General features: G+C 42.9%; 1 protein-coding gene across 2 annotated transcripts; it reads right to left on the minus strand.

Moving 5' to 3' along the window:
• Window positions 1-3488: 3488 nt before the first annotated feature.
• EIF2S2 (eukaryotic translation initiation factor 2 subunit beta) lies at window positions 3489-26394 on the minus strand. Of its 2 annotated transcripts, XM_008957195.4 has the most exons (9): window positions 26136-26394; window positions 19416-19593; window positions 17499-17602; window positions 12545-12680; window positions 11460-11560; window positions 10705-10853; window positions 7727-7783; window positions 4566-4651; window positions 3489-3954 (listed from the first exon to the last, which is right to left on the minus strand). In XM_008957195.4, exons 1-9 carry the CDS (start codon window positions 26148-26150, stop codon window positions 3779-3781), a joined length of 1002 nt encoding a protein of 333 aa, XP_008955443.3. In that variant the 5' UTR covers window positions 26151-26394; the 3' UTR covers window positions 3489-3778. The 2 variants fall into 2 exon arrangements, with proteins under 2 accessions (XP_008955443.3, XP_034802832.1); XM_034946941.2 differs by lacking the exon at window positions 7727-7783 and having other exon boundaries at window positions 26136-26362.
• Between the last annotated feature and the right edge of the window lie 1482 nt (window positions 26395-27876).

Genomic DNA, 27876 nt, shown 5'->3' on the forward strand with positions numbered 1-27876 from the left:
TATTATTACACACACACACACACACACACACACACACACATACACACATATAAAATGTATTTTGAGATCAGGGTCTCACCCAGGTTGGAGTGCAGTGGCACAATCTCTCGGCTCACTGCAACCTCTGTCTCCCAGGCTCAAGCAGTCCTCCCACCCCAGCCTCCTGAGTAGCTGAGACAACAGGCATGTGCCACCACACCTGCCTAATTTTTTTGTATTTTTGGTACAGATGGGGTTTCACCATGTTGCCCAGGCTGGTCTTGAATTCCTGAGCTCAGGAAATCCTGATCCTGAAATTCCAGCCCAATAAAAGGAAAATAGTTCTATGTGCCAGGCAGGCCTGGGTTAAACATACTATCTTACCATTACCTCTTTAAAGTGGACATTTTCCCACTTTACAGCTGAGAATACAGGATAATAATCAGTGGCATTTGGGGACTGCCACTGTGGACTGTTCAAAGCCCATGCTCAGCATTATCAAGAATGAGCAAGCACTTGCCATTAGGGTACTGACTTAACAAACTATGGCATAATATGGATGGACTCTTAAGTAGTCTTTTAAAATTATGAAGCCTGTAATAACTTGGAAAAATGGTCTGGATACTAAAAAGTTATATGGTGGTAGGATTATGGGAATTTAACATTTTAAATTATAATCTCATCTTCCCAATTAAAAAAGACCACCTCACCTGCTACAAAGCCCAGCTTCTAAGAACACATTGCAAAATTTAACGTTCTGTTCAATTGTGAAGCCTCAGTATTGTCAGGGCAAAGATCCGGAAGGGGGAGCCCAGGTGCAGAGCTGGGACCTCACATACCACAGCAGCACTTCTTCCAGAGTGTCTGGCCCAGCACTTTTTCTGCAGAACCTATCCTGTGTTTGTCAGGTGGGGGGAGAGGTGTGCAAAATTCTGCATATTTTATACTCCCTTTAAAGAAACACATTCAAATACGTATCACCTACAACTTTCTAGGCATTGCCTGCTCTCAGTATTGGGGATACATGAGTGAACAAAAGTGTCTGCTCTCAACACTTAACATTATGGTGTGCTGGAGAAACCATCTTTATAGTGGGCAGGGACCCAAGGAAGTGTGGGAGTGAGCCAGGTAGACACCTCAGGAAAAGCTTTTCAAACTTTCCTGTAGGTGGGAGTGAGGGGCATGGAATCAAGGTTTTCTAAAAAGTAGAGCTGCAACTGCATGTTTTCTATATGCTGATGAAAATGCACAGCACTGGCCAGGCACGGTGGCTCACGCCTGTAATCCCAGCACTTTGAGAAGCCAAGGCGGGCAGATTGCTTGAGGTCAGGAGTTTGAGACCAGCCCAGCCAACATGGTGAAACCCCGTCTCCATTAAAAAACACAAAAAATTAGCGGTAAGGTGGCGAGTGCCTGTAATCTTGGCTATTCGGGAGGCTGAGGCAGGAGAATCACTTGAACCCAGGAGGCGGAGGTTGCAGTGACCCGAGATCTTGCCACTGCACTCCAGCCTGGGTGACAGAGTGAGACTCCATCTCAAAAAACAAAAGAAAATGCACATCACCATATTAAAGACTTGTCAGGCAGTTATGAAACCCACTTACTTACTCTTGACTTTTTTTTTCTTTGAGACAGACTTGTTCTGTTGCCCAGGCTGGAGTGCAGTGGCAGGGTCTCGCCTCACTGCAACCTCCGCCTCCTGGGTTCAAGCAATTCTCCCGCCTCAGCCTCCTAAGTAGCTGAGATTATAGGCGCCAGCCACCATGCCCAGCTAATTTTTTTTTTTTTTTTTTTTTTTAGTAGAGACAGGGTTTCACCATGTTGGCCAGGCTGGTCGTGAACTGCTGACCTTGTGATCCGCCCACCTCGGCCTCCCCACCACGCCCAGCCTACTCTGACTTTTCTTTACCATGGAACCCCTCCTCCTTTTCCTTTTCATAATTAGGAACAGTCCTCAACGTTGTTTCCTAAGACACTTTGGAAATGATGGTCTGGTTCCCTTCCAAAACTAGAAAGTGGCTCTTGATTGCCTTTGCTTTGTCACCACATTGCAAGGTTCCTTCAGCTGAGCTGTGTTTGGTGAGAGACAGTAGAGACAGAAGAGGTTGATGCTACTGTGTCTGAGTAACATAGGGCAACCCATTATTTTTCATGGGTTTTCAATCCAATTTAGTCAGTTATCTCAATTGGACTCTTACAGGGGCTGCATCAGTCCTGAGAATCTGCTTCAAGAATGAAGTTAAAAACGGGTTGAAATCACCAGTCTATTTGTCAACCTGTCACCAAACTGAAGAGTATCATTCCTTCTCCTAAAGGGTCCCACTAAGTAAAGAAATAAACCAAACACACATACATACACAAAAGCAATGGAGCGTTAATTACATAAGAGGCACTGATCCTTGCTTTATTCATGTAGAAATATCCAACATTGGGAATCGTGTGGGTGTAGATACAAAAAAAGGAAAATGGGGGCATAAACAGCAGTTGGGTTCATCGTGGCAGTTGGTGGCAGTTTCACCCAGTGTGTGGGTTGAGGGCCCTCTATTGCTTTACCCATCACCCTCCACTGTTTTAGCCAAGGTGTTTGACAACACTTGGCCTGTACTTTAAGGGTCACAGTGATTAAAAACAACACAGTCAAGACATTTGGGTCTGAGTGACTGCTCCTGAGCTGCTTAGTACGAAGTCGGGCAACAAGAAAGCGAGGAGCAGCGTGTATGCCCTTATCCTCAGCAAGTGAGAACAAGGCAGATCACAGCACAGACACAGAAGATGGCCTTCTCCCATGTGCCAGCGGAGAATCCCCTTCCAGCCAAATCCTCAGGAAGCAGAGCACCACACAAGCAGCATTTCTTGGTTTCTCATGGTCATATTCAAAAGCGACTTTTAAATCAGAAAATAGAAAAAGCATTTGTGGTGGGTCTTTTTCAAACCCAGAACACAAGTTGGCTAGGAGAACAGAAAGCTTCCTCTGGCATCCCTGTTTGGACTCCTCCTCCTCTTGGAGGAGTTTCCTGAATCGCACACACATCGCTTCCTCACCGAGAGAGATGCTCAACTAGGATCTTTTTTAGTGTGCCAGTTACAAGACACATTTACAGGCTATGTTTCTAAGACCTCTTAGTGGCCAACGAGGAAGGAGGGTACCTAGCACCTTGTATTCCCTCATGTGGTAACAGCTGGGGGAGGACTTGGCGGTGAGGTAGTAGCAACCATCCCCACGTACGGAAAAGAATTCAAATCTATGCAGTCATTCCCTGGACACTGAAAACAGGCAATCCTCCTAAGTCTCAAGGTCCCACCACACTCGCGTGGGAGGCCGTGTCTACTTTAACTATGTATCTCAAGAGGAGCAGAGAAGAAAAATGGCTGCCCAGATGAAGCGCCTGCCATTGTTCAGTTTCTCAGTCAGAGCCCGGCACACACTGTTTTATATGGTTGGTTTCTTGCTGATTTCACCAAGCACATTTATAGAAAAGAAAACTGAAGGACAAACCAAATTGAAAGAATCACTGTTATAATAACTTTAATTTATCTTGCATTTTACAGAAGTCTATGAACGATTTTAAAAAAGCACCTCCTTACCCCATATCACGTTTCTCTGACAGGTGTTAAAGTAGGCAATGAGTATGTCAACAGCTTGAGCATCAGCGTCTTGCAAGGACTTCAGACCAACCACTCGCCAAAAATCTTGGCAGCTTTTTTATCTTGTTTTTAATACAACGGTATATCCACTCTGATGGCAAACCTGTCCAGCCACATCTCCACAACAAGCTTTGCAAAATCAGTGATTAGCAAATTAGTTAGCTTTGGCACGGAGCTGTGCTCGCTTGCCCGTGACAGCCTGGAAGCCGGTTTTGATACTGGCAACAGAACATCTAGAATGACAAGTTTCGCACTGTAGGAAATAGAGTCGCGTGTCCTTCTGCAGGATTGTGTCCGGTGATCGGCATGTGTGACAAGTGACATATTCCTCTGCAAATAAAGCAACACACAGAATTACCTGGTGGCTGCAGTGAGGTAGAGAAGTTTCTGCCTTCTTAAATACATCTACAAAGAACTCCACAAGCCCAGGCTGAGAATTTAGCTGGGCACCCAGACCAGGGAAGCGCAGCTATTCGAGGGGTAAGAAAACACAAGCTGTCTGCTGTGGCGCTTCCGGCACTAAACATGGGCTGATACTCAATGCCCCAGGATGCAAGGAAGCCTGCCAGCTTGCTTATTCTCGTTTCTGTCTAGAGGAGAGCCACTCAAACATGTTAACAGACATGCCAATTTTAAATAACTAGGAACAAAAGGGGGCCAAGGCCAGGCCTGAATCACAGGCAAGTTTCTCTGACTTGGCCTTTAGCCCTACAATCAACCAGCAGCTTCAATCAGCTGGGCTTTCTTTAAAAATCCAAATCCTTTTCTATCTATACCCCTAGTTAGTAGGCAAGAGCCACCTCCCTTTCACTATCATTTTGTCTCTGATCTTTTTAAGGCCAGCTTTTCCCAGCTCACTGCAATCAAATGGCTCTTCCTCTAACACTGCAGCCTGATGAGAACATTTCAGGGTGATCTAATGAAATTAATTATACACTTACTGATATATCTTCTCAAGACATTTTCTATCTGTTTCTGTTGGAATCTTCCTTTGATTACAAGTTGGTTATTACCATCTATAGAACCACTATGAAAGAAAACAAAAATATCTCCATTATTATTGTTTTTTCCTAAAGGAACCAAATTCCAGCACCTTTAAACTTAATGAACTTAAAATATATTCAGTAGCATAGGATAAACTCTAGGACTGGTGCTATACTACTTGGTTTCCCAAAATTTATTTATTTATGAGACAGGGTCTCACACTCTGTCGCCCAGACTGGAGTGCAGTGGCATGATCATGGCTCACTGCACCTTCAATCTCCCAGGCTCAAGCAATCCTCCCACCTAAGCCTAGCAAGTAGCTAGGACTACAGGCACTCCCCACTGTGCCCTAATTTTTTTTTTTTGGTAGAGATGGAGGGGTCTCCCTATGTTGCCCAGGCTGGTCTCAAACTACTGGACTCAAGTGATCCTCCCACTATGGCCTCCCACACTGCTGGGATTACAGGTGTAGGCCACCACACCCAGCCTCAAAATTTATTTTTAATTAAATAGTTTGCATCTAATGATGTACCCATACTAACATCAAATCCAATTAAATCTCCAGTGATAACAATCAGATTTATAATTGATTTTAAGTCTAAAACAAACTGATTCCTTCATTGTGTGTGACAGTCCATCCAACAAAGGAAAAAATCTTTTACTGCATCATACCATATACAAAGCAAGGCAAAGGAGAGACCTAGAAATATAAAAACAGGAAAGGGGCTACGTTTGTTTTTTAAAATTCTAAGCACCAAATATTTTGATTCAGGCATGGTTAAAAGTATAGTTGATAAAAATATACTAAAATTGATTGTGGTAGCAGTTATACATATTAAGTTTAATATGTGATCATATTAAAAACCAATGGGGCCAGGTGTGGTGGCTCACGCCTGTAATCCCAGCACTTTGGGAGGCTGAGGCGAGTTGATCACCTGAGGTCAGGTGTTCGAGACCAGCCTGACCAATATGGTGGAACCCCCGTCTCTACTACAAATACAAAAAAATTAGCCAGGCGTGGTGGTGGGCGCCTATAGTCCCAGCTACTGGGGAGGCTGAGACAGGAGAATTGCTTGAACCTGGGAGGCAGAGGTTGCAGTGAGCCAAGATCCACGCCACTGCACTCCAGCCTGGGCGACAGAGCACAACTCCATCTCAAAAAAAAAAAAAAAACCCCATTGGATTGTATATTTTATTTATATATATATATATTTTTTGGTGGGGGGGTCCAAGGGTGGAGGTTTAATAGGCAAAAGAAAGAGAAAGAATAGCTCTCTCTTGCGAGAGAGACGGACGTCCGAGTGGGACTCTCCTGGATTATATACTTTAAATTTGTAAGCTGTTATCTCAATAAAGCTGTTTCAAGAAAAAAAAAGGATAGTTGAATCACAAGCCACAAACTGTCAATGGTACTTAATGATAAACTGATAGGAAACTGTTGACAGGCACTTTTGAGACAGCAAAGCTCTAGGCTAGATATTATCATTCATTCAAAATTATAAATCATAGAGTGAAACAACAAAATTCAGTCAAGCAGGGTTAAATTTCCTCCTCCACAGATTGTAACCCTTAATCTCCAGGCTACAGTGATTGCAATGCTTGATGTAGGAATTCTTTTTCATTCACTGTCAAAATAAATGGAATTTTCTCGAAAACCCATTTAACCCATTGACCATAAGTTTACTGGCCACAACTTGTTATAATAGTTTATCCCACCTCTAACAAAACCTCTAGATTATTCTAACAGTAGAAAAAACAATGCTAGCTTTTGCTCCCTCATTAGTTTGTGCAAGTTACAAATAACGATGGTAACAAATTTATATTTAAAACATGCTGGGTGCGGTGGCTCACGCCTGTAATCCCAGCACTTTGGGAGACCAAGGCAGGCGGATCACAAGGTCAGGAAATCGAGACCATCCTGGCTAATACGGTGAAACCTCGTCTCTACTAAAAATACAAAAAATTAGCTGGGCGTGGTGACGGGCGCCTGTAGTCCCAGCTACTCAGGAGGCTGAGGCAGGAGAATGGCATGAACCCGGGAAGCAGGCTTGCAGTGAGCCGAGATTGCGCCACTGCACTCCAGCCTGGGCGACAGAGCGAGACTCCATCTCAAAAAACAAAACAAAACAACAAAACCCACAATTCTTCTACAACAGAGCCTACATATCCACCACGGTCAAGTAAATTACCCCTTAACCCCACACCAAGTGTAGCAAATCCCAACAGTTTAAAGAGAGTAGGAAGAGAACACCTTAATTATCTCTGTACTGCCAGTGACGCACAGGTGTCAAGCCTGTTACGTGATCAAGCTGCAGGGACAGATAGACCTGATTGTATCTATCTTGACTGTGCCACTAACTAGCTATGTGACCAACTACAACTTCACTTTACTGAACCTGTTTCCGAACATGAAGATAGGAATATTACTTTCTACTTCATAGAACTATTGTGAAGATTAATTGAGATGGCACCCAAAAAAGCACTTGGCACAAAAGAGGTGCTCAATATGCATTAGTCATCATTATCATGACCTACTCTACATTACTTATTTTTAAAGGGACATTAGGCTTCCAGATAGTAGTCAAACTCATTGGCATGGGGTCCATGAGATCTTGGCCTTCCTGAATGGGAATGACTTGCTCAGTGCCTTCAAAAGGTGAGCCCTGAAGACAGGTAAGTACCTATTTCATCACAGATCCCGGTTTCAATGGTTTCTCCAGTGCCACTCATCAACTTACTAGCTGTATTTCTTCAATAGCCTGTTATCAATTTAGGAAAAAAAAGTCTGACTTTAAGAAAACCAGTTCCTCTAAAAATCTAATATTTGCTCCATAAAAAGACTCAAGAGTTTCAGTTAGTAACAGGAAAGTCTAAACATGGCAGTTCTGTGGTCCTCTGGTTGGTACACCAGCAGGCCTGTTCAGATGTCAACTCTGTGCCCTATTCCTAAGCAGCCAAGCTCTCCCACAGAAATGAAGTGATTTCACTCCTCCACTGGCCTAAAAGTTTCTCTAATAATCAGGTGAACATTTTCTCTAAGTGTGTTACATATCCTTTTCAAGAAAGGTTCTTATGAAATGTCCAGCAGTACTGTATGTAAATGTATATAGTTTCTTACCTTGTACCCAGTTCAGCCAACAAAAATGCAAGGAGATGTTTGGGCTGACGATGTAATCTAAAAAGAAAATCAAAATATATAAACCTTATCTCTCATGGAAATCTCACCAAACTTCTAAAAAATCTGTTCATTGTTTTGATCTGTGATTATTTAGCTATTAGGTGAACTTCACTGCATCATTTATTTAAACTTTGAAATAAAGATACAGTATATGACACCACTTTTTTTATTGTTAAGAGACAGGGTCTTGTTTTATTGCCCAGGCTGGAGTGCAGTGATGTTCATAGCTCACTGTAACCTCAAACTCCTGAGCTCAAGCCATCCTCCCATCTCAGCCTCCCAAGTAGCTAGGACTACAGGTGTGTGCCACCATGCCTGTCTAATTCTTTAGTTTTTGTGTAGAGATGGGGTCTCACTATGTTGCCCAGACTGGTATGGAACTCATGGTCTCAAATGATCCTCCTGTCTCAGCTTCCCAAAGTGCCAGGATTACAGATGTGAACTGAGCCAGATAGCACTTGTTTACACTTCAATGCCCATAAGACCATATTACATTTTATGACTACATACATGTGCGTAAGCATCTAGAAACAAGGATGGAAAACATCAACACCGACTTCAGAGAATAACAACTTCCTCTGGGAAGGAAAAAGGGGCCAGGAAAAGATACAAAGGTGGCCTTAATTATAACTATAAAACCACCTTTTTCTTTTGTTTTTGAGACTATCATAAAATAGCATAAAACCTTCTTTTTAAAGAAGTAAAAAAATCTGAAGCAAATGTGTCAAAAGTTCAACATATACCAAACCTAGGTGATGGATACTTGGATGTTATCAAACAGGCTAATAAATATATATGTTAATCCATATATATTTCCTGTGTAAAATTTTCATTAAAAGAAAGTGTATGTCTAGAAGGGTTCCATGGTAGCACAACAGAAAAATGGAAACATCTTAAATATTCACCAACTAGAGGAGTGGTTAAATAAATCCATTCAAGGGTGTATTCTACTTTTAGAAATATCTCAATATACAAAAAAAAAAAAAATGTACATACACATATAAAATAAAAAACACAAATATAGAGCAATGCCATTCAATATTTTCATTTCATTTTTTAAATCTATACTGTGGCACTGTTTGAACTTGTTCCAACAAGCAGGTGCTAACTGCAACAATTTTTAAGCTTTTTTCCCCAAAATGCAATAGGTGAGAACTGGTAAAAATATAATAAAATAGGTAAGCTCCTACATTGCTAGCGGGAGTATGAACTGGCACGACCTTGCTAGAAAGCAATGTGCTAATGTTTGCCATAAAAATATCCATTCCCTTTAACTCAGCAATTTCATCTTGCCTTAAGATTCTATTCTGAGCTACTGGAAAGATACATGTATAAAGATGTTCGGTGAAGTTTTGCCTCTGATAATAAAAACCTGGGAGCAGCCACGTCCAACTTATGGAACTGTTAAAATATGTTGTGTAGCTATTTAAAACACTTACTCAGACTAATGACATGAGTAAAACTTTCACAATATATTGAGAAAATAGGTTAAAAACCAGTATGATAGCAATTTATTTTTAAAATATGTACATAAAACTGGCTAAACAGAAAAATATTAAACTATGATAAGTTAGCTACCTCTTTTTTTTTTTTTGACACAGAGTCTCACACTATTGCCCAGGCTGTAGTGCAATGGCACAATCTCAGCTCACTGCAACCTCTGCCTCCCAGGTTCAAGTGATTCTCCTGCCTCAGCCTCCCAAGTAGCGGGATTACAGGCACGTGCCACCACGCCTGGCTTATTTTTTGTATTTTTTAGTAGAGCCGGGGTTTCACTATGTTGGCCAGCCTGGTCTCGAACTCCTGACCTTGTGATCCGCCCACCTCGGCCTCCCAAAGTGGTGGGATTACAGGCGTGAGCTACTGCACCCAGCAGTTATCTACCTCTTAATGGTGGACTTTGCAGATGATTTTCCATTTTCTTTAGCATGTCTTTATCTTCTAATTTTTCTACAATGAGTATATACTACTATTGTCATTAGCCAAAAAAATCTAAACTATTTAAATATATGTAAGTAATGAAAACAAGTGGTTATCTCTGGGTAGTAAAATTTTGAGTGAATATTATCTCTTTTGTGTTTACCATATTTTCTACAACAAGCATGTAGCACTTAGGAAATTAAAGAACAGAGTGGATAAACTCAGTGGTCCTAAGGAAACTGCCAGAAAACATGCAGCTGAGGAGCTCAGAGAAAAGCCATTCCCAGACAGTAACCCAGGGCTGACTCTGGCATAGAATGTGATGGTAATTAAGAAAGATACAATCTCATCAATTGTGTCCTGGCAATGATCATCCAAGGAAGAGGCACCCAAATTCAGGCACTTTCCCTGAGCTCACTGCTTGCTTGGCAGGCCTATCCTAGAGCAACTGATGAGCCTTTCCACTCCCTGGGTTCCCAAGGCTCCTGAGAACTACATTGAGCCTCCTCACTCTTCACTACATCTAGTTAGGATCCATCCTCAGTGGGTCAGCATGAGTTGATTTCTCTCACCTCTGAATGCACTAATAAAACAAGCCCTCCTGGGCAACACAGCAAGACCCACGTTTCTACAAAAAAAAAAAAAATTTTTTTTTAAATTGGTCGGGCATGGTGTTGTGCACCTGTAGTCTCAGCTACTTAGGAGGCTGAAGCAGGAGAACTGCTGAAGCCCAGGAGATTGAGGCTGCAGTGAGCCATGACCACTCCACTGCATTCCAGCCTGGGCGACAAAGCAAGACCGTATCTTTAATAAAATAAAACAGCCCTGAGACTTATGAATTGAAGAAAATGACAGGCTTGAACGGTGAACTCCCTCAACCCCTACACCTGTGTGTTCTTTCCATCTATAATAAAGTCGACAATAAGGACATTTAACATTCTTAAAACTGCAATGAGAATCTGGTATTTGGGATGAAGGTACTCCATTAACCAACTTACAGTTTACAGATATCTGTGAAGTTGACAAAAGAAGTTTTCTTGGTTCCTACTCGGACGACTTGTGGAGGTTTCATGACAAATTTCCTTTTCTCCCCAGCAACCATATCTGGATTCTTTTCCCTCATGATGTTGAACACTCGATTCAGCAGCTATAAAAATAAAGTGGTATTCATGAATACGCTTAGTAACTGCAGGGGTATAAAGTTCCCCTTTGAGTCATGTTGCTTAACAGCAAATACTTCACTTCTGATTAAATATACACATGCATTACTACAAGTCTGGGAGCTCCTTGAGGGCAGAGGTTCATCCCCAACCAGCATTTGGTTCATTATGCTCAGCAACTCCTTGTCCAAAGTGAAATGAATGAACAACCACTCATTCTGTTGTTTCTATGGCAAAGTACATGATACATGGAAAAGTAAGATTCAGGAAAGCCCAAACTAGCAAACTCCAGACTACCCTGGCCCTAAATTAGCTAATTCACCACTGCCCTCCTAATTCCTAGAGGGCTGCATGCCCTCAGCAGTCCACAAATTCAGGTGGGGACAGTGAGTAGTACTACATTGACTGCTGCACTCTGGGCAGGCTGCCCCACGGGTGCACACCAGGAATTGCTGTGCACTGGCTGTGTGACCTCTCTGCATCTGTTCCACCATCAGTCATTACTTCAACGGCCGTTCCAATAAGATTTATCTTGCTCTTCTTTGAGCACTAGTGAATAGCTTAGCCCCTTTTCACAACAGATTTTGTCTTACCTCCTCGTATGTGTAGTCTCTTTCTGAGCCTGCCCAAGCAGGGCCTGTCTGATTACTGAATGAGATACCATCATCTTTTTTGTTGTCTTCATCTTCTAGAGCTACAGATAAAAAAGATTTTAAGAATGAGGGGTAGGCCCTACTACAATACAAAAGTGGGGTGGGTCTAGAGAAATGAAGAGTTTCAAAGACATCTGTCTTCCCTTCCACAGCTGCATTCACAACAGCCTTAAGCATAAAGAAACCAAAGCTCACAACCCTTTTCCTTAGAAACAGGGATGTTATGACTTTCAAAAAAGGCCCTTAATAGAGACCTCTCTAATTAGGAGTTGATAACATACCGAAATGTTTCTTAATTTAACAAATCAAAGATAAAATAATGCATTGGAATAATTAGAGGAAAAAGAGTCCAACTGTTTTGAGCACTTAAGAAACATCAACATCCATAAAACTCATCTACTGACAAAAGTTCTCTAAAGCCCCTATAGCATTTAGAAACTAATAAAACTGTAAACACGAGTTTAAAAAAATTTTTTTAATTAAAAAATCGGGGCCAGGCGCTGTGGCTCACGCCTGTAATCCCAGCACTTTGGGAGGCCGAGGCGGACGGATCACCTGAGGTTGGGAGTTCGAGACTTGCCTGACCAACATGGAGAAACCCCCATCTCTACTAAAAATACAAAATTAGCTGAGAGTGGTGGCGAATGCCTGTAATCCCAGCTACTCGGGAGGCTGAGACGGGAGAATCGCTTGAACCCGGTAGGCGGAGGTTGTGGTGAGCCAAGATCGTGTCATTGCACTTCAGCCTGGGCGACAAGAGTGAGACTCCGTCTCAAAAAAAAAAAAAAATCCGGTTATAGTAATTTTCCCAAGCCTGAATCAGTATGTTTTTAATGTTATCACAGTTAACAAATTCTTTAACTGCCATTATCAAGCCAAACACTGTTTCCTTTCAGCTTCCATTATCAGTCAGTAGAAATAAGGGACAAGAAAAAAATTTTAAAAGCACCCTCCACCCCCATCAAGGAGACCAGGGCCAAAGGCTTGAGTAACCTCTAAATGTGCTGCTGAGTCCTCTGCATTACCTTCATCTTTCTCTAGTATTTCATCCTCATCTGGGAACTTAACATTCTTCTTTTTCTTCTTTTTATTGCCAAGCATAATGTCAAGGTCATCCTCTGGTTCAGTTGGTTCTTGAACATCACTTTCAATCTTAAGATCCTAAGAAAGTGAGATGAGTCTGAACATTTGATACTGGGACTATTCTTTTTTATTTATTTTATTACATTTTCTGTTGAGATGAGGAGGTCTTGCTTTGTTGCTCAGGCTAGTCTCAAACTCCTGGCCTCAAGAGATCCTCCCGCCCTGGCCTCCCAAAATGCTGGGATTACAGGCATGAGCCACCACACCCAGCCTGTTCTTTTTTAAAAATGACGTGGGCTGACATTATTTTGGCAGGGAAAAAAATCACATATTCAAAATTGAAGTTACAGATAAGAAACGCCTGTCAGAAATGGACCAAACTGGCTCACAGAGACTCTGCCATTTGAACTATGAATTCTTCAAGACACTTGTGGGATCTTTCCCCCTCATTCATCTCTTTATTCTTCAGCCTTAGGATCTTATAATTATTGTCCTTGTTTCCAAACCAGGCTACTGTCAGAATCACGGCAGAGGCCAGGCGTCTTGGCTCACACCTGTAATCCCAGCACTTTGGGACGTCGAGGCAGGTGGATCCCTGAGGTCAGGAGTTCAAGACCAGCCTGGCCAACATGGTAAAACCCCATATCTACTAAAGATACAAAAATTAGCTGGGTGTGGTGGCAGGCACCTGTAATCCCAGCTACTTGAGAGGAATCGCTTGAACCCAGGAAGCAGAGGTTGCAGTGAGTTGAGATCGTGCCACCGCACTCCAGCCTGGGCAACAAGAGGGAAACTCTGTCTCAAAGAAAAAAAAAAAAAAAAAGAATCACTTGAGAAAATTTAAAAGTTTAAATCGGATTGATGATCTTCAGCAGGAACAGGGTTCAGGAGTACTTTAAAGAAGTTTCTAAGTGATTTTGATATAGTCATTGGGAAAGATTTTTCCGGGTGACACCAAATATGTGTTTTTCCACACCAACCCTCCAATGCCAGTTAGGTGTCCTCCAGTTTATTTCAGACACACACTATCCAGAGTTATCATCAGATTTCACAGGTTTAAGGGCTCAGTTCCTCAAGACTGCCTTCACTTCAGATGCCAGTCACCACGTATTGGGTTCCCATGCTGCCTGCTTCTGTCCAACATGGCTATAAACTCGGAAGTTCCCACATTCGCCACCAAGAGTCAATAATTTGCCAAAACGACTCACAGAACTCAGGAAAGTACTTACTACTGCCAATTTATTATAAAGGATACAACTCACAAACAGCCAAACATAAGCAATGCATAGGACAAGTTATGGGGGTGGGAGCTGAGGGGTGGCAAGGAGGGCAGGCGTGGAGCTGCCACACCAGGGACACCACCCTCCTAGCACCTTGCTGTGCTCACCAGCATGTTAGCTCTCCGAACCCATGTCTAGGGGTTTCATTACAAAGGTATGACCAACTGATTACATTATTTACTTCTTATTATTATTATTTTGAGACTGAGTATCACTCAGGCTGGAGTGCAGTGGCGTGATCTCGGCTCACTGCAACCTCCGCATCTCGGGTTCAAGTGGTTCTTCTACCTCAGCCTCCTGAGTAGCTGGGACTAGAGGCGCACGCCACCACACCTAGCTAATTTTTGTATTTTTAGTAGAAACGGGGTTTTACCATATTGGCCAGGCTGGTCTCAAACTCCTGACCTCAGGTGATCCACCGGCCTGGGCCTCCCAAAGTGCTGGGATTATAGGTGTGAGCCACTGCGCCTGGCCAACTGATTACATTATTAACCACTGGTGACTGAGCTCAATCTCCACACCTTCCCTCTCTGGAGGTGGCAGGGGGACCACTGAAAGTTCCAACCCTCTAAAATCATAGCTTTGTCCTTCTGGTGACCAGCCCCCATCCTAAAGCTATCTAGGGATCCCCAGATAAGGGATCCCTTACTCATTAATTAGTATCTATTTTGTGTGTGCCTACATCCTGAACTGGGACAATGGCTACAGTCATTTCAGAAATCTCATTAGCATACCAAAGACCCTGTTATCACTTTGGAGATTCCGAGGATTTTAGCAGTTGTGAGCCAAGAACGTAAAGAACAAATATTTATTTTTTTATTATATGACAGTCAGCCTGGCACCAGTCTGTGGCGTGGTCTTTGGGCATCACTCCAATAGATGACTTTATCAAAGAGGGAAAGGCAGAAGCCATGGGGAATTAGGATCAAGTGATGGAATGGAATGGAAACAAAGTAAAGCTTGACCCCAAGATTAGTTGCCAGAGGCATGGATGTAAACAGGGTATATTAAAACCTAGAAATGAGTCATAAACATCCCAGAAGAGCAGAAAAGGCCAGTCTCAGTTTCCAGCTTTCTGATTTCTCCTTCCTTCTACCAGCTTATCCAGCTCCCTATCCTGAATTGTGCTGTCAACCTTACTCATTAATTAATATCTATTTTGTGTGTGCCTACATCCTGACCTGAGACAATGGCTACAGTCATTTCAGAAATCTTACCAGCAGAAAAGTTGGAATAGCTGGGAGTAAATAAAGCTCAGATTCGGGATCCCAAATCCAGTTGTGTAGTCTTAGTGCCACATGTGGCTATCAAGACCAATCTGCCAGCCAGGCGCAGTGGCTCACACCTGTTATCCCAGCACTTTGGGAGGCCAAGGCAGGCGGATCACCTAAGGTCAAGAGTTTGAGACCAGCCTGGCCAACATGGTGAAACCCCCTCTCTACCAAAAATACAAAAATAGCCCAGCGTGGTAGCGGGTGCCTGTAAACCCAGCTATTCAGGAAGCTGAGGGACGCTTGAGCCCAGGAGACGGAGGTTGCAGTGAACCGAGATCACGCCACTGCACTCCAGCCTGGGCGACAGAGTGAGACTTTGTCTCAAATAAATAAGTAAATAAATAAATCTGCCCATGGTATTAGCTACATACCATACAAACAGGATACCAGATACTCACCTAGTCTCTAAGTCAATAAATAAGAACTTAGAAATGCTGAATATAAGTTAGCATACACTAGCCAACTTCTAGTGCTATATTATTATTATTTTATCCCAGTAAGATCTACTTCCATACTGACACCAAGACACAGCAGAAGGTGGAGAACAGCAAAAAGTATTTTTCTTTTTTTTTTTTTTTGAGACAGAGTCTCGCTCTGTTGCCCAGGCTGGAGTGCAGTGGCGCTATCTCAGCTTACTGCAACCTCTACCTGCTGGGTTCAAGCGATTCTCCTGCCACAGCCTCCTAAGTAGCTGGGACTACAGGTGTGCACCACCACACCCAGCTAATTTTTGTATTTTTAGTAGAGATGGGGTTTCACCATGTTGGCCAGATTGGTCTTGAACTCCTGACCTCAGGTGATCTGCCCACCTCGGCCTCCCAAAGTGCTGGGATTACAGGCATGAGACAGCACGTCCAGTCTGCAAAAAGCATTTTTCAAGGCTTTTCAAAAGCCCTCGGATGGTCTGAAAATTCAGGTGAGAGAGTAGCCCAAGACCTCAAAAACCCTTCAAGTGAATGTCCGTGCCTTGCCTGATGACCAGGATACCTCTAACATCCTCTTATGTTATGCCTTCAAAAATAGTATTCAAGCACTTATTTAGAACTAATCTTCCAATAAAAGCTACTGGAGGAATCAACCAACAAAGCCTTGTTAACCAAAACTTTCTGTAGCACATCTCTACATGTCGCCCTGTTACCCAGGATATTTAAATCCCATTTCTGATTATAATCTGAGCATTTTTCTCAATTTCCCTATAGTAGAAGGAAAAGAGAATCCCCAAACAGGGAGAGAACAAGATGAATCCAGATAAAACCAGCTTGTTCTCAAGGATTCTAAATTATCCTTGAACCAAAATATCTCTGCAAACAGGAAAAATATCTTACTCATTTCAGTACTCTAGCAATTACCACACAATACTTCAAATGCTTGACTTGCTGTAATCACTCATACTTATTTACTGAATTAACTGTCATAAAATTATGACATTATTTCTAAAACCCAATGAATTACTGTATACATTTCCTGCTACATGTGGGATGTACTTTATTCACTTGAGTTTGAGCAAATAAACTACTTATCAAAGAAAATTTTGAGTAGAGGGCACAAGATATTTGGTGTATGTTTGCTGTTGTGTGTCTGCGCGCTCCCTCTATGTGAGTGAGTGTGTGTACTGCTATTATCTTGGGTTTTATAAATAGACATGTGGATTCTGCTAAAGTGATTCCTAGGCAGGGTCTTTAAAATGGTAACTCTAGGGAGGAAAACAGATCTTCAGCTCCTTCCCCTTTCATCCATCCACCTACCCTCCCTCCTATTCACCTTCCTGCCCACCTGTTACTCCCTGTCCAAAAGAATTTTGAGATATTTGTATTAGAAATCAATTCAGTAATAAGACTCACAGGGTCTCAAGTATCCACAAGATCAGAGAACTCCATAAAACTAGCCTGAGTGCTCTGGTTTGCCTACAGGCCACATTGTCATCAGCTACCAACCACCACTGTGGTTCATTCTTTGCTGCTTAGAGGTACACATATGAATTTGTGTATATTCAATATGTTACCAAAAGTTTAAGAAACCAAAGGAATATTTGCTCAGAAGGATTTCTCACTCATAGAAATAGTTCTCCACAGCCAAAAATCTCAGTATAGGACAAGGGACATTTGTGATCATCTTAATGGCACACAATACAATATGTAAGACCTAAATTTAAATTCCTTGAACCACAATCCCTTTAAGATACCTAGTCAGACACACTCCCAAGAAAATGACGCTACCAGTGGCAATTAAGTGCTAATAACAAAAGCAAAGCTAGTAAGAGATGAGTCAAAGAGAGGGAAACATCAGCCATTAGCAACCTTGCAAGAGGTCAAATTTTACCTTCAACAAGAAAGCAATACTACCTTTACACCTTCTTCAGCTTCATCAATATCAAATATCTTTTTAGTTTTTTTCTTCTTTTTCTTTTGATTAAAGAAGTTCAAGTCATCTAGATCATCAGAAGCATCTAAAAAGACCAAGGCATAATTATTAACAACTAAAAGGCAAAGCATCAAATTATGAGTTACACAAACATAGTTCAGCAATTAATCAAGTCACCAGAAAAGATTGACTGAGTATTAATTAGTCCCTCCACAATCACAAAACTTATGGTTCTTTTTTTTTTTTTTGAGATGGAGTCTTGCTCTGTCGCCAAGGCTGGAGGGCAGTGGCGCAATCTCAGCTCACTGCAACCTCTGCCTCCTGGGTTCAAGTGGTTCTCCTGCCTCAGCCTCCTGAGTAGCTAGGACTACATGCATGTGCCACCACGCCCAGCAAATTTTTTGTATTTTTTTAAGTAGAGACAGGGTTTCACCACGTTAGCCAGGATGGTCTCGCTCTCCTGACTTCATGATCCGCCTGCCTCAGCCTCCCAAAGTGCTGGGATTACAGGCGTGAGCCACCGCGCCCGGCCACAAAAGTTATGGTTCTGAAAAACAAAATAGTAGGTCATCTCAAAGATCTATAGGAAAAATCTGGTTAGGGGACCATGTTGAGAATATTTATTTAGTAATCTGACCATATCACTCTTCATTGTTCCCAAGACAAAGTCAGAGCTCTAACACAATTTCCAACCTCCAACTTTAAATCTTCCACTTCTGCTTCTTGCCTTCCTCACTTCCTCACTTCAATCCCTGGTTCTAACCCTACTGAACTACTTTCAGTTCCTACTGCAATATACGTGAGGTCTCTCACCAACAAACCTTCCCGTGGGCCCTCTTACCTCCATCTCACAGGATCTTGGTTAAATTACTTCCACCAAAGCCTTCTCTAAGCTTATCCATCTTTCCCCACAACTGGGTTAGGTATCCCCAGAGTGACTGGATAGTATCTTCTGCTTACTCCAACTGAGGTACTTATTACCAGCTTGCTTATCTATCTCCCTACTCAATACTAAGAGTATATGCCTTGTTCACCTAAATTCTACTGTCTAGCTCAACATTTTATTGAATCAACTAATCATCAAAAGGCCTAACAAATTATTTCACATTCATTAAAATACGGCTGTGCAGTAAATACAAGTTATCAGTGAAATTTTACCTACCATTAATGAGTAATAATAGGTTCTGTTCAACAAGTTTTCCATTTGACCTGCCATGTTATAAACTAGAAATATTTTAGGATCCTTCTGCTACAAAGTTTTTCAAGAAACTATTTACAAATCCATTTTATCTTATTACAACAGGAATGAGTTACTTTCCAAGTTTGTTTTAAACATGTAGAAGACACTTAGCACAGGGCAGATGCTCAGTGAATGTCAGTTGTCTCTATCCTGGCACAGTGTTATATTCAACAGACACATACAATGTTTATAGAATCATTTCTCTCTAATAGTCAAATTATGTCTATGTTACAGCACAGGGGTAAGTAACTAAAGCTGGTGTCTAACCCCAAATACTTTAGGCTATAATTTTAATCTCTCATATACATTTTCAGACTTGCTAAGACACAAAACTGCCTATCTTAGTACCATTTCTTTCTGCCCACACTCAAATACAACTACCATTAAAAAGTCAGAGAAGAGACCTGATGGGTTCAACTGGAAAACCAGCTCTGGAACAGCAAGGTTTCATCTTTGCAACTTGTGAATTAAATGGAAACATCCCTGCAACAAGCCTATCAGAAATCTAAAAAGGTCCACTGCATACAGACTACTGATGGCCTTGACTTCACTGGAACAGCCTTGTCAGGCTGAGAGGTCGCTGCATATACAAAAGCCAAAACGCTCATAGAACCAGGGCTTCTATGACAACAGTAACTCTCTCACATCAACCACGCACCTTTTTTCCTAGTGTCCTCTTCATCAGCTTCCAAATCCTTGTCCTCAGTTGGCTCTGGCTCCACTTCTTTTGTTTCTGAAGGCTGGGTTTCCTCTGTTTGGGTATCCCCTTCCTCATCTAACATAAAAGGCTTCTTCTTCTTCTTTTTCTTCTTGCTCATAGTAGGATCAAAAATCATCTGTTTAAAAGACAAAAAACAAAAAGGGACCAAATGATTGTTTTTAATGATGCTCACATTCCAAATATGCTTTATCCTCAAAAGGCATACTCTTAAAAGAGTATGTGATACATTAAAACACCAAAGGGGAGTTTACCAAAAAATAAAATAAATTGTCCACCCAACCTTCTTGTTACTATTAAACATCAGGTGAACTGAAACATGTACACATCTTTCAATTTGTAAAGTATCACAGATACTTCACTTTCAGTTTCCTAAGCAAATTTGGACATTTGAATGAATCATGGAATTTAGGGAAGGGACTTTGGCAACAACCTATGCTATGCCCCTCACTTTACAGATATAGGAAAACAATACCTAAGCGGGGTGTAAATTTTTTTGTATTGTTTTTTCTTTGAAACAGGGTCTCACTGTTGCCCAGGATGGAGTGCAGTGGCATGATCACAGCTCACTGCAACCTCAACCTCCTGGACTCAAGTGATCCTACCATCTTAGCTCCCCAAGTAGCTGGGACCACAAGCATGTGCTACCATGCCCAGCTAATTTTTTTATTTTGTAGAGACGGGGTCTCCCTCTGTTGTCCCAGGTGGTCACAAACTGCCAGGCACAAACAATCCTCCCACCTTGGCCACACAAAGCAATGGAATTACAGGTGTAAGCCACTGCACCTGGCCAGGGGTATCAATGTTTTATTCAAGGCTGGTAACTTGGGGCTGTTACACAGAGACTTGAGAGACTTTTGACCTGATTAAAAAAACAAAATTTTTTTTAACTACAAATCTTCAAGGAAATCCATCAGCAACTCTTCATATAGCAAATCTCTGAGTAACAGAAACCTCTATACAACATTTCACTCTGCTTTTTGTTTAACATTAAAGGTTCTTTTTTTTTTTTTTAAATGAAACAGGGTCTGGCTCTGCTGCCCAGGTTGGAGTGCAGTGGCATGATCTCAGCTGAATCCAACCTTGACCTCCCAGACTCACACCACCCTCCCACCTCAATTTCCTGAGTAGCTGGAATTACAGGAGTGCACCACCACACCCAGCTATTTTTTGTATTTTTAGTATTGATGGGGTTTCACCATGCTCCCCAAGCTGGTCTTGAACTCCTGGGCTCAAATGATCCACCAGCTTCAGCCTCCCAGTGTTAGGATTACAGGTGTGAGGACCATGCCTTGCCCCAAAATTCTCTTATTCTTATCTAAATGTCCACTATAGAGTAGGTGAAAAACTAATTTATAATTTGTAGACTATCTGCTTGCATTGATCACTTGAAGAAAGAAAAGTTATCTAGACATAATAGTTTAAACAACATACAGGGCAGACACCTGATAGAGTAGAAAGCGCAGGAGGCTGGGTGCGGTGGCTCACGCCTGTAATCCCAGTACTTTGGGAGGCTGAGGCGGGCGGATCATGAGGTCAGGAGATCAAGACCATCCTGGCTAACATGGTAAAACCCCGTCTCTACTAAAAATACAAAAAATTAGCAGAAGGTGGCGGGTGCCTGTAGTCCTAGCTACTCGGGAGGCTGAGGCAGGAGAATGGTGTGAACAAGGGCAGTGGAGCTTGCAGTGAGCCGAGATCGTGCCACTGCCCTCCAGCCTGGGTGATACAGCAAGACGCGGTCTCGAAAAAAAAAAAGAAAGTGCAGGGTCTTTGAAGTCAAATAGAACCTGATTCAAATCCCAAGTATTTTTTTCCTGAACCCCTTACCAATCTCTCTCCATATTCTATTAATACCATGCTTAAATTCAGCATTTTGCCCAGTGATCTGCTGTGGACAGCGTTAATAGTAAAGTGTTTAAAAGCACAAGTCTGGAGCCCATCTGACTAGATTTAAATTCTGACTCTGGCTTGTACCTGTGTTATTCAAATGGAGACAAGTAGCAGAATGACAACAAACCACACAAGGTTACTGGGAGGGTTAAAGAAGTATGTAAATGTAAAACACTTGCCATAGTGCCTGGTACGTTAAGTACTCGATAAATATTAGCAATTGTAATTTATATAATACTTTACCATTCATAAAGCATGGTTTTCTCTTGATTCCTATCACTGAAATTTCATCAACTCAGGTGCTCTAATTTCCCAAACATATAAAACTCTCAAAAGCTTCCCAAAATTGATTATAACATAAACTTATTTATGTCCCAAGATCATTAATGAAACTAGACTGAAACCAAGCTACAGTCTGTAATAAGGTAATACAGTTACTGTCCTTGCCCAGTAGAGAAGTATGGTATTTGCATAGCATTTTCAAAGTTAGTCTTTTCTCCCTTAACAAGGATCCAACTGTATAAATAATTAAATCTGAAATGCAGTCAGTCTGAAGAACATTATCTGGCCAACTTAAAGAAGTGTCCCTACCAAGATAGAAGAGCAAAGACGAAAGAGTCCCCCACTGCAAGGAGTACTGCAATAATACAGGGAAGTAGCTACATTTCATCTTCATTCTAGAAATAGGGAGACTTGGCAAAAGGACAGACAAAACTCTAGACACTATAAATTTGGTTCTGGAAGGGATTACCATCCATTTATTGCATTTTTTCAAGCATCAAGTTCCCTAGAATATTAATTGCCTTTTAACCATTATTCATCAAGACAGACTGAAGATGGCAAGGATCCTGATATCACCAGAAGACAGCCTCACAAGTGCCTTCTTATCCCCTGAAAAACCTTATTGTCTACAGCTAAACAGTTTGGTTGTAGCCTTGTAAAGGATAATAAACATCCAGGAATCATAAACTGAAATAATTAACATCTCTCTCAATTACTGTCTGGATACTTAACATACATACTCATTGCCTTATTTTATTCATACCATCCTGCAAAGTACAGTTTACAAATAAGGACCAGGGATCCCAAAGCAGCAACCAAAGCAGACCTCCCCAAAAATGAGGCCATGTTAGTCTTGACTAAAATCATGGCTTTTTAAGACTTTCATGTCTAGCTTCCAAATTATAAGCTGACTACACTCCAAATTGGTTTTCTTTTATGAAACTAGTTTGGATTTGAAAAGCAAATAGCTGTTGACAGTGCACATATGGAAAACCACAGATCACTTGAGTTATATATTAGGTTCACAACAAAGCCTTCAAAAGCATAAATTTTCTATTTTCAACTTCTCACGTTTGATTGGAGAGAGCAAAGAAAAGGTATACCAGCTAAAATTACCCTGATGCTCATCAAATTAGAAGCTTCCTCTCATAGATCATACCTTACCCAAGAAATCAACTTTATAGTCATACTATACCCAGAAGCAGGTGTGAGTCACAAAAGAACCCACAGAGAAGCAAGACATTGATCTAAAAGTTCCTTCCAAAGGTGACCAGAACAAATGCTAAGTGTTGCCATCTCTGTGTGATAGGATTGTGGGATTTTTTTTTTTTTTTTAGGGACGGGAGTCTCACTATGTTGCCCAGGCTGAAATGTAGTGACTACTCTCAATTGTAATTATAGCGCACTGCAGCCTCGAACTCCTGGCCTCAGCCTCCTGAGTAGCTGAGATTACATGTGAATGCCACCATGCCTGGCTTAGATTCTGCTGTTTTTCTTTGTATTCTTTTGTGTTTCATAAACTTCACACAACACACATCCCATTTTGAATCAAATACTTTTTTTTTTAATTTAAAGCTTCTTTTTGCAAAAACACCTTACCATATTTTATGAAAACCCAATGTTCTGACTCCTTGTGAATGGGACCTAGTAGCAAGCAGGCAAGTATTAAATATTGATGCTGCTTTTAACAAATAGTCTGAAAATTACTGAATGCCTATTGAGTAGGGGATTTTTCTTTTCCCTTACCAGGTAGCAGCCATATTTCTAGGATTCTGCTTTTTAAAGATCATGGTTCCATGTTGGGAGGCTGAGGCAGGAAGACTGTTTGAGGCCAGGAGTTCAAGACAAGCTTGGGCAACAAAGCAAGACCTCATTTCTACAAAAATTAAAAAATTAGCGGGTGCAAGAGCATGCAGGTGTAGTCCCAGCTACTTGCGAGGCTGAGGCAGGAGGATCCCCTGAGCCCAGGTGACAGAGGCCACCGTGAACTATGATTGTGCCACCGCACTCCAGCCTGGGAAACAAGAGCGAGACCCTGTCTCTAAAAAAACAAAACAACAAAAACAAACAAAAAAAATCATAGTTCTACTAGGTTGAAAATCGTTATGTTTTGGCAAGTTTCTGGCTTCATTACCAGGTTTAAAAATAAATGTGTGCAGTTTATTTCAATTATACATCAAGAAAAAAAAAAAACCAAAAACAGAAGGCTGGGCATGGTGGTTCACGCCTGTAATCCCAGCACTTCAGGAGGCTGAGGCAGGCGAATCAGAAGGTCAGGAGTTCAAGACCAACATAGTGAGACCCCGTCTCTACTAAAAATACAAAAAAAAAAAAAAAATTAGCTGGGCATGGTGGCAGGCGCCTGTAATCCCAGCTACTCGGGAGAGGCTGAGGCAGGAGAATTGCTTGAACCCAGGAGGCGGTTGCGGTGAGCCGAGATCACGCCACTGCACTCCAGTCCAGCGACAGTGCGAAATTCCATCTCAAAAAAAAAAAAACAAAAACAGAAATATGAATAAAACAGAAAACTACTTTTTAATAGCAGCCTCTTTAATTGTCTAGCCTGACCACCAGGCAGGATTACTTCCACTCTGGGAAAGTCCTTGGCAGTTTATAAATCATTTTGAAGTACAGAGTTTTATCTGATCCTCACAAGTCTGTACAGTAGCCAGATGTTAAAGGAATGGCCTAAAAATACTTACCTAGTCAACAGCACTACAGGAACCAGGCCCTATACCCTATTCTTCATACCCCTCTCTACTCCTAACTTCTACCTGGCAGAATGGAAGCCAAAGACCAGGGTTCTTGTCCTACTAACTTTCTGCATGATCTTGGACAAGTTAATCTCCCTCGGCCCTGGTTTCCTGTAAAATACAGTTGGACCGGCACCCCTAAGTGGCCAAACTAATATTTTATTGGCTTCCAAAGTCCTATGCTGAAATGCTGGTTCTGCCATCTTTGCTTCACAAAATTCTGTTCATCCAGCAGTAATGCATTCATATTCCACTTCTTTCAAAGCCTAATCCCACTGCTAAAAATGATCCCTCTAGCCCTCCAAGTCACTACGTTGATGGTCCTATTTCTACCTTGTGTGTCATCTAGTTGACCCATACACAGAATAACACCCCATGGAATCTTGCACACGTTAAGTACTGTATTTGCCAAAGGTTATGAGAAGTTTGAAAAATGAGTAGAAACAAAACAAGTGTGAAACACTGCCACTCTCAGAACTTTTGAAATACAGCAGCCTAGAGCAATGTCTATAACCGCCAAGGACCATATACAAACTTTCAGTTTCTCTAAGCCATTAAGATCCTAGTCAATCTGGAATTCTACTGGTTCAGCCACTTAGTATTTGATCATGGGCATTATACAACTCTGTAACACTCAAAATTTTCATCTCTAAAATGGGCACAACAATAGACCTATTTTACAGGACTGTTGTGAGAACCAAGTAAGAGACTGGAATCCCGTCCAGAATATATTCCAAATTCCTTAACTTCGTCTTCACAGCCCTCCAAGAACTAGTCATTACCTGCTTGGCAAGTGTTCACCCCTTAACTCTAATCAAACTGGAGATTATTCTACTTCCTGTGAGCACATTTACTGGCCTTTCTCGACCATTCCTTTGCCCTTGTGATCAAGGCTTCCTATTGCCTGAGGAAATTCTCAACAACTTACGGGGCCTCCCCCAATGTTAAGCAATACCTACTGGGAATACTTAACATCAACTTCATTTTAAGTCGTTAGACGTTATATCAACTAGGATAAATCTGAGGGAAAGGGATTCGAGGAAATTCACTGAGATCCAAGTACCACGGTAGAAAAAGATCCAGCCAGTTTCACAGCCCGCACTTCCCGCTCACGTCGCTGGTAGCCCTCTGTTAAGGGAAGCTCAGGGGCTCGCCCGGAAACTTTCCGGGAAGGTCAGTCACTTCCTGAGGCTGCAGAATCTTTTTCTCTCGTTCTAACCCCATCACCCCCTCGTCTTTTTAAAAAACAATGCTAGGAAGGCAAACAAGGGCGGGATACCGGCCCCGACAAGATAGCCTAGAAAGTTTTAACGAGGGCGTTATACCAAGCCAAGAGAGGCTCCTCGCGGCACCCCTGGCACCCAGTGAGGCGAGCTGGGGCGGCAGTGCCCAGCAGAAAGGAATGCAGAGATCGCCAGCCCCAGTCTCGTTCGGGGTTATTAACCGGGCATTCGAGCCCCTTCCGGGAGGACGACTCAACGTGTGCTCTCCATTCCGGAAACGCCAACCACGGCAGGAGGTCCGCCTCAGCGCTGCCGCCCTGAGGAAAGCGGGCTGCGGCCAAGCCTGCGGCTCCGGAGTCCTCGCCGGCTCTGCCGCTCCGGGCCGCCTAGGCGCGGCTGCCCCACATGGCGGCGGCCGGCTGCTAGGCCGCAGTCCCGTTCTCCCACACTGGAGTGGGTTAGGCTTCTCGCCTCAATCATTAGCCCTTACGCCGGGCTCAGATCCTCACCTCGTCTCCAGACATGGCTGCGGCTCGAGTGGGCTCGGCACGGACGGGAAGTCAGACGGGTCAGCCCCAGGCCCCGGCGGCAGCGCTGCCCCTGCTGATACCTCTCCCACCACCGCACTAGGCTCTTGCATCAGCGAAAGGAAACGACACCCCGCCCTCTCCTCCAAGCGTTGGAAATGCGCCTGCGCAGAGCTCGCCAAGGCGCAGGCGCGCAGAAGAGCCAACCTAACGCGCTTCGTGTGGCGCGAGTTACCAGGCGACGCCGCGTCGCCAGGCATGCCGGGACTTGTAGTCCACTTATAAGAGGGTTGCGCTTGCGCTGTAGCCGCCCAGCGACCTGTACGCGGCGTGTGAACGAGCTGCAGCCGGAAGAACGTTCGGTTGTTGATATTGCCTCAGCCTTTTGGAGCATTCTTTTGCGCTGCTTGTAGAGTGAATTGGGGTCCCTTCCTCCTGGGTTAGGGTAGTGGGTTAGACACTGAGTCATGTGAACCCGCTGGAGCTTTAGTTTCCCACATGACCCCCGGGCGTCATGGTGTTTGAGAAATTCTGAGTTGGAGCTAGAGGCGCCCACCTCCCTAAGGGTTTTTACTTCGTAAGAAATTTGACGGCTGGTTTTCTGCTTGGGAGGTCAGAAACCAAAGTATCTTCCCGGTCTTCCCCCAGGAGAGATAACATCTCCTGAGGAGAAACAACCACGCAAGAGGCAGCTGTCGGGGAGCCTCAGAATACTTGTTTATGAAATCTGATTGAACGCTGTGGGTGCGCCACGCAATTTCCCTTGAGACCTAACAACAGCAGCGACCCTTTAGGGAGCTCTCACTGCGGCTGTGCCCTCCAGCCAAAGACCATCGAGAACACTCCTGTAGCTGGACAAAGTGGAGTTTATGGTCTTGCAAGTAGGGCAGTACGCCGTGGGAAACACCGGGACGTCTTTGGAAGAGGGTGTTGGAAAGAATTTACAGGGTTTGGGCAGGGTTTAAGGAAGCAGAGCTTCTCTCTGGATTAGATGCAGTCAGGAGGTGGGGGTAATTCTATGATTGGGTAATTTAATAATTCTTTTTTTTTTTTTTTTTTTTTTTTTTTTTGAGACTCGCTCTGTTGCCCAGGCTGGAGTGCAGTGGCGCGATCTCGGTTCACTGCAGGCTCTGCCTCCTGAATTCAAGCGACTCTCCTGCCTCAGCCTCCCGAGTAGCCGGAATTACAGGCGTGAGCCAGCTCGCCTGGCCTATAATTCTTACATGATAAGAAAGTAGAACTGGCCGGGCGTGGTGGCTCACGCCTGTAATCCCAGCACTTTGGGAGGCCAAGGCGGGCGGATCACCTGAGGTCAGGAGTTCAAGACCAACCTGGCCAACATGGCGAAACCTTGTCCCGACTAAAAATACAGAAATTTGCCGCGTGTGGCGGTAGGCGCCCATAATCCCAGCTACTCTGGAGACTGAGGCAGAGAATCGCTTGAATTCGGGAGGCAGAGGTTGCGGTGAACCGAGTTTGCGCCACTGCACTCCAGCCTGGGTGACAGAGTGAGACTCCGTCTCAAAAAGAAGAGAAAGAAAGAAAGAAAGAAAGCAGGAGGGAGGGAGGGAAGGAAGGAAGGAAGGAGGGAAGGTAGAACCAAGCGAGGCTAAAGCTGCAATTGGTTTAAAAAAAAAAAAAAAAAAGCTCTGCCTTCTGAATTCAAGCGATCCTCCTGCCTCAGCCTCCCGAGTAGCTGGAATTACAGGCGTGAGCCACTGTT

The sequence above is a fragment of the Pan paniscus genome, chromosome 21 (assembly GCF_029289425.2).
Source record: "Pan paniscus chromosome 21, NHGRI_mPanPan1-v2.0_pri, whole genome shotgun sequence".
Classification (NCBI taxonomy): domain Eukaryota; kingdom Metazoa; phylum Chordata; class Mammalia; order Primates; family Hominidae; genus Pan; species Pan paniscus.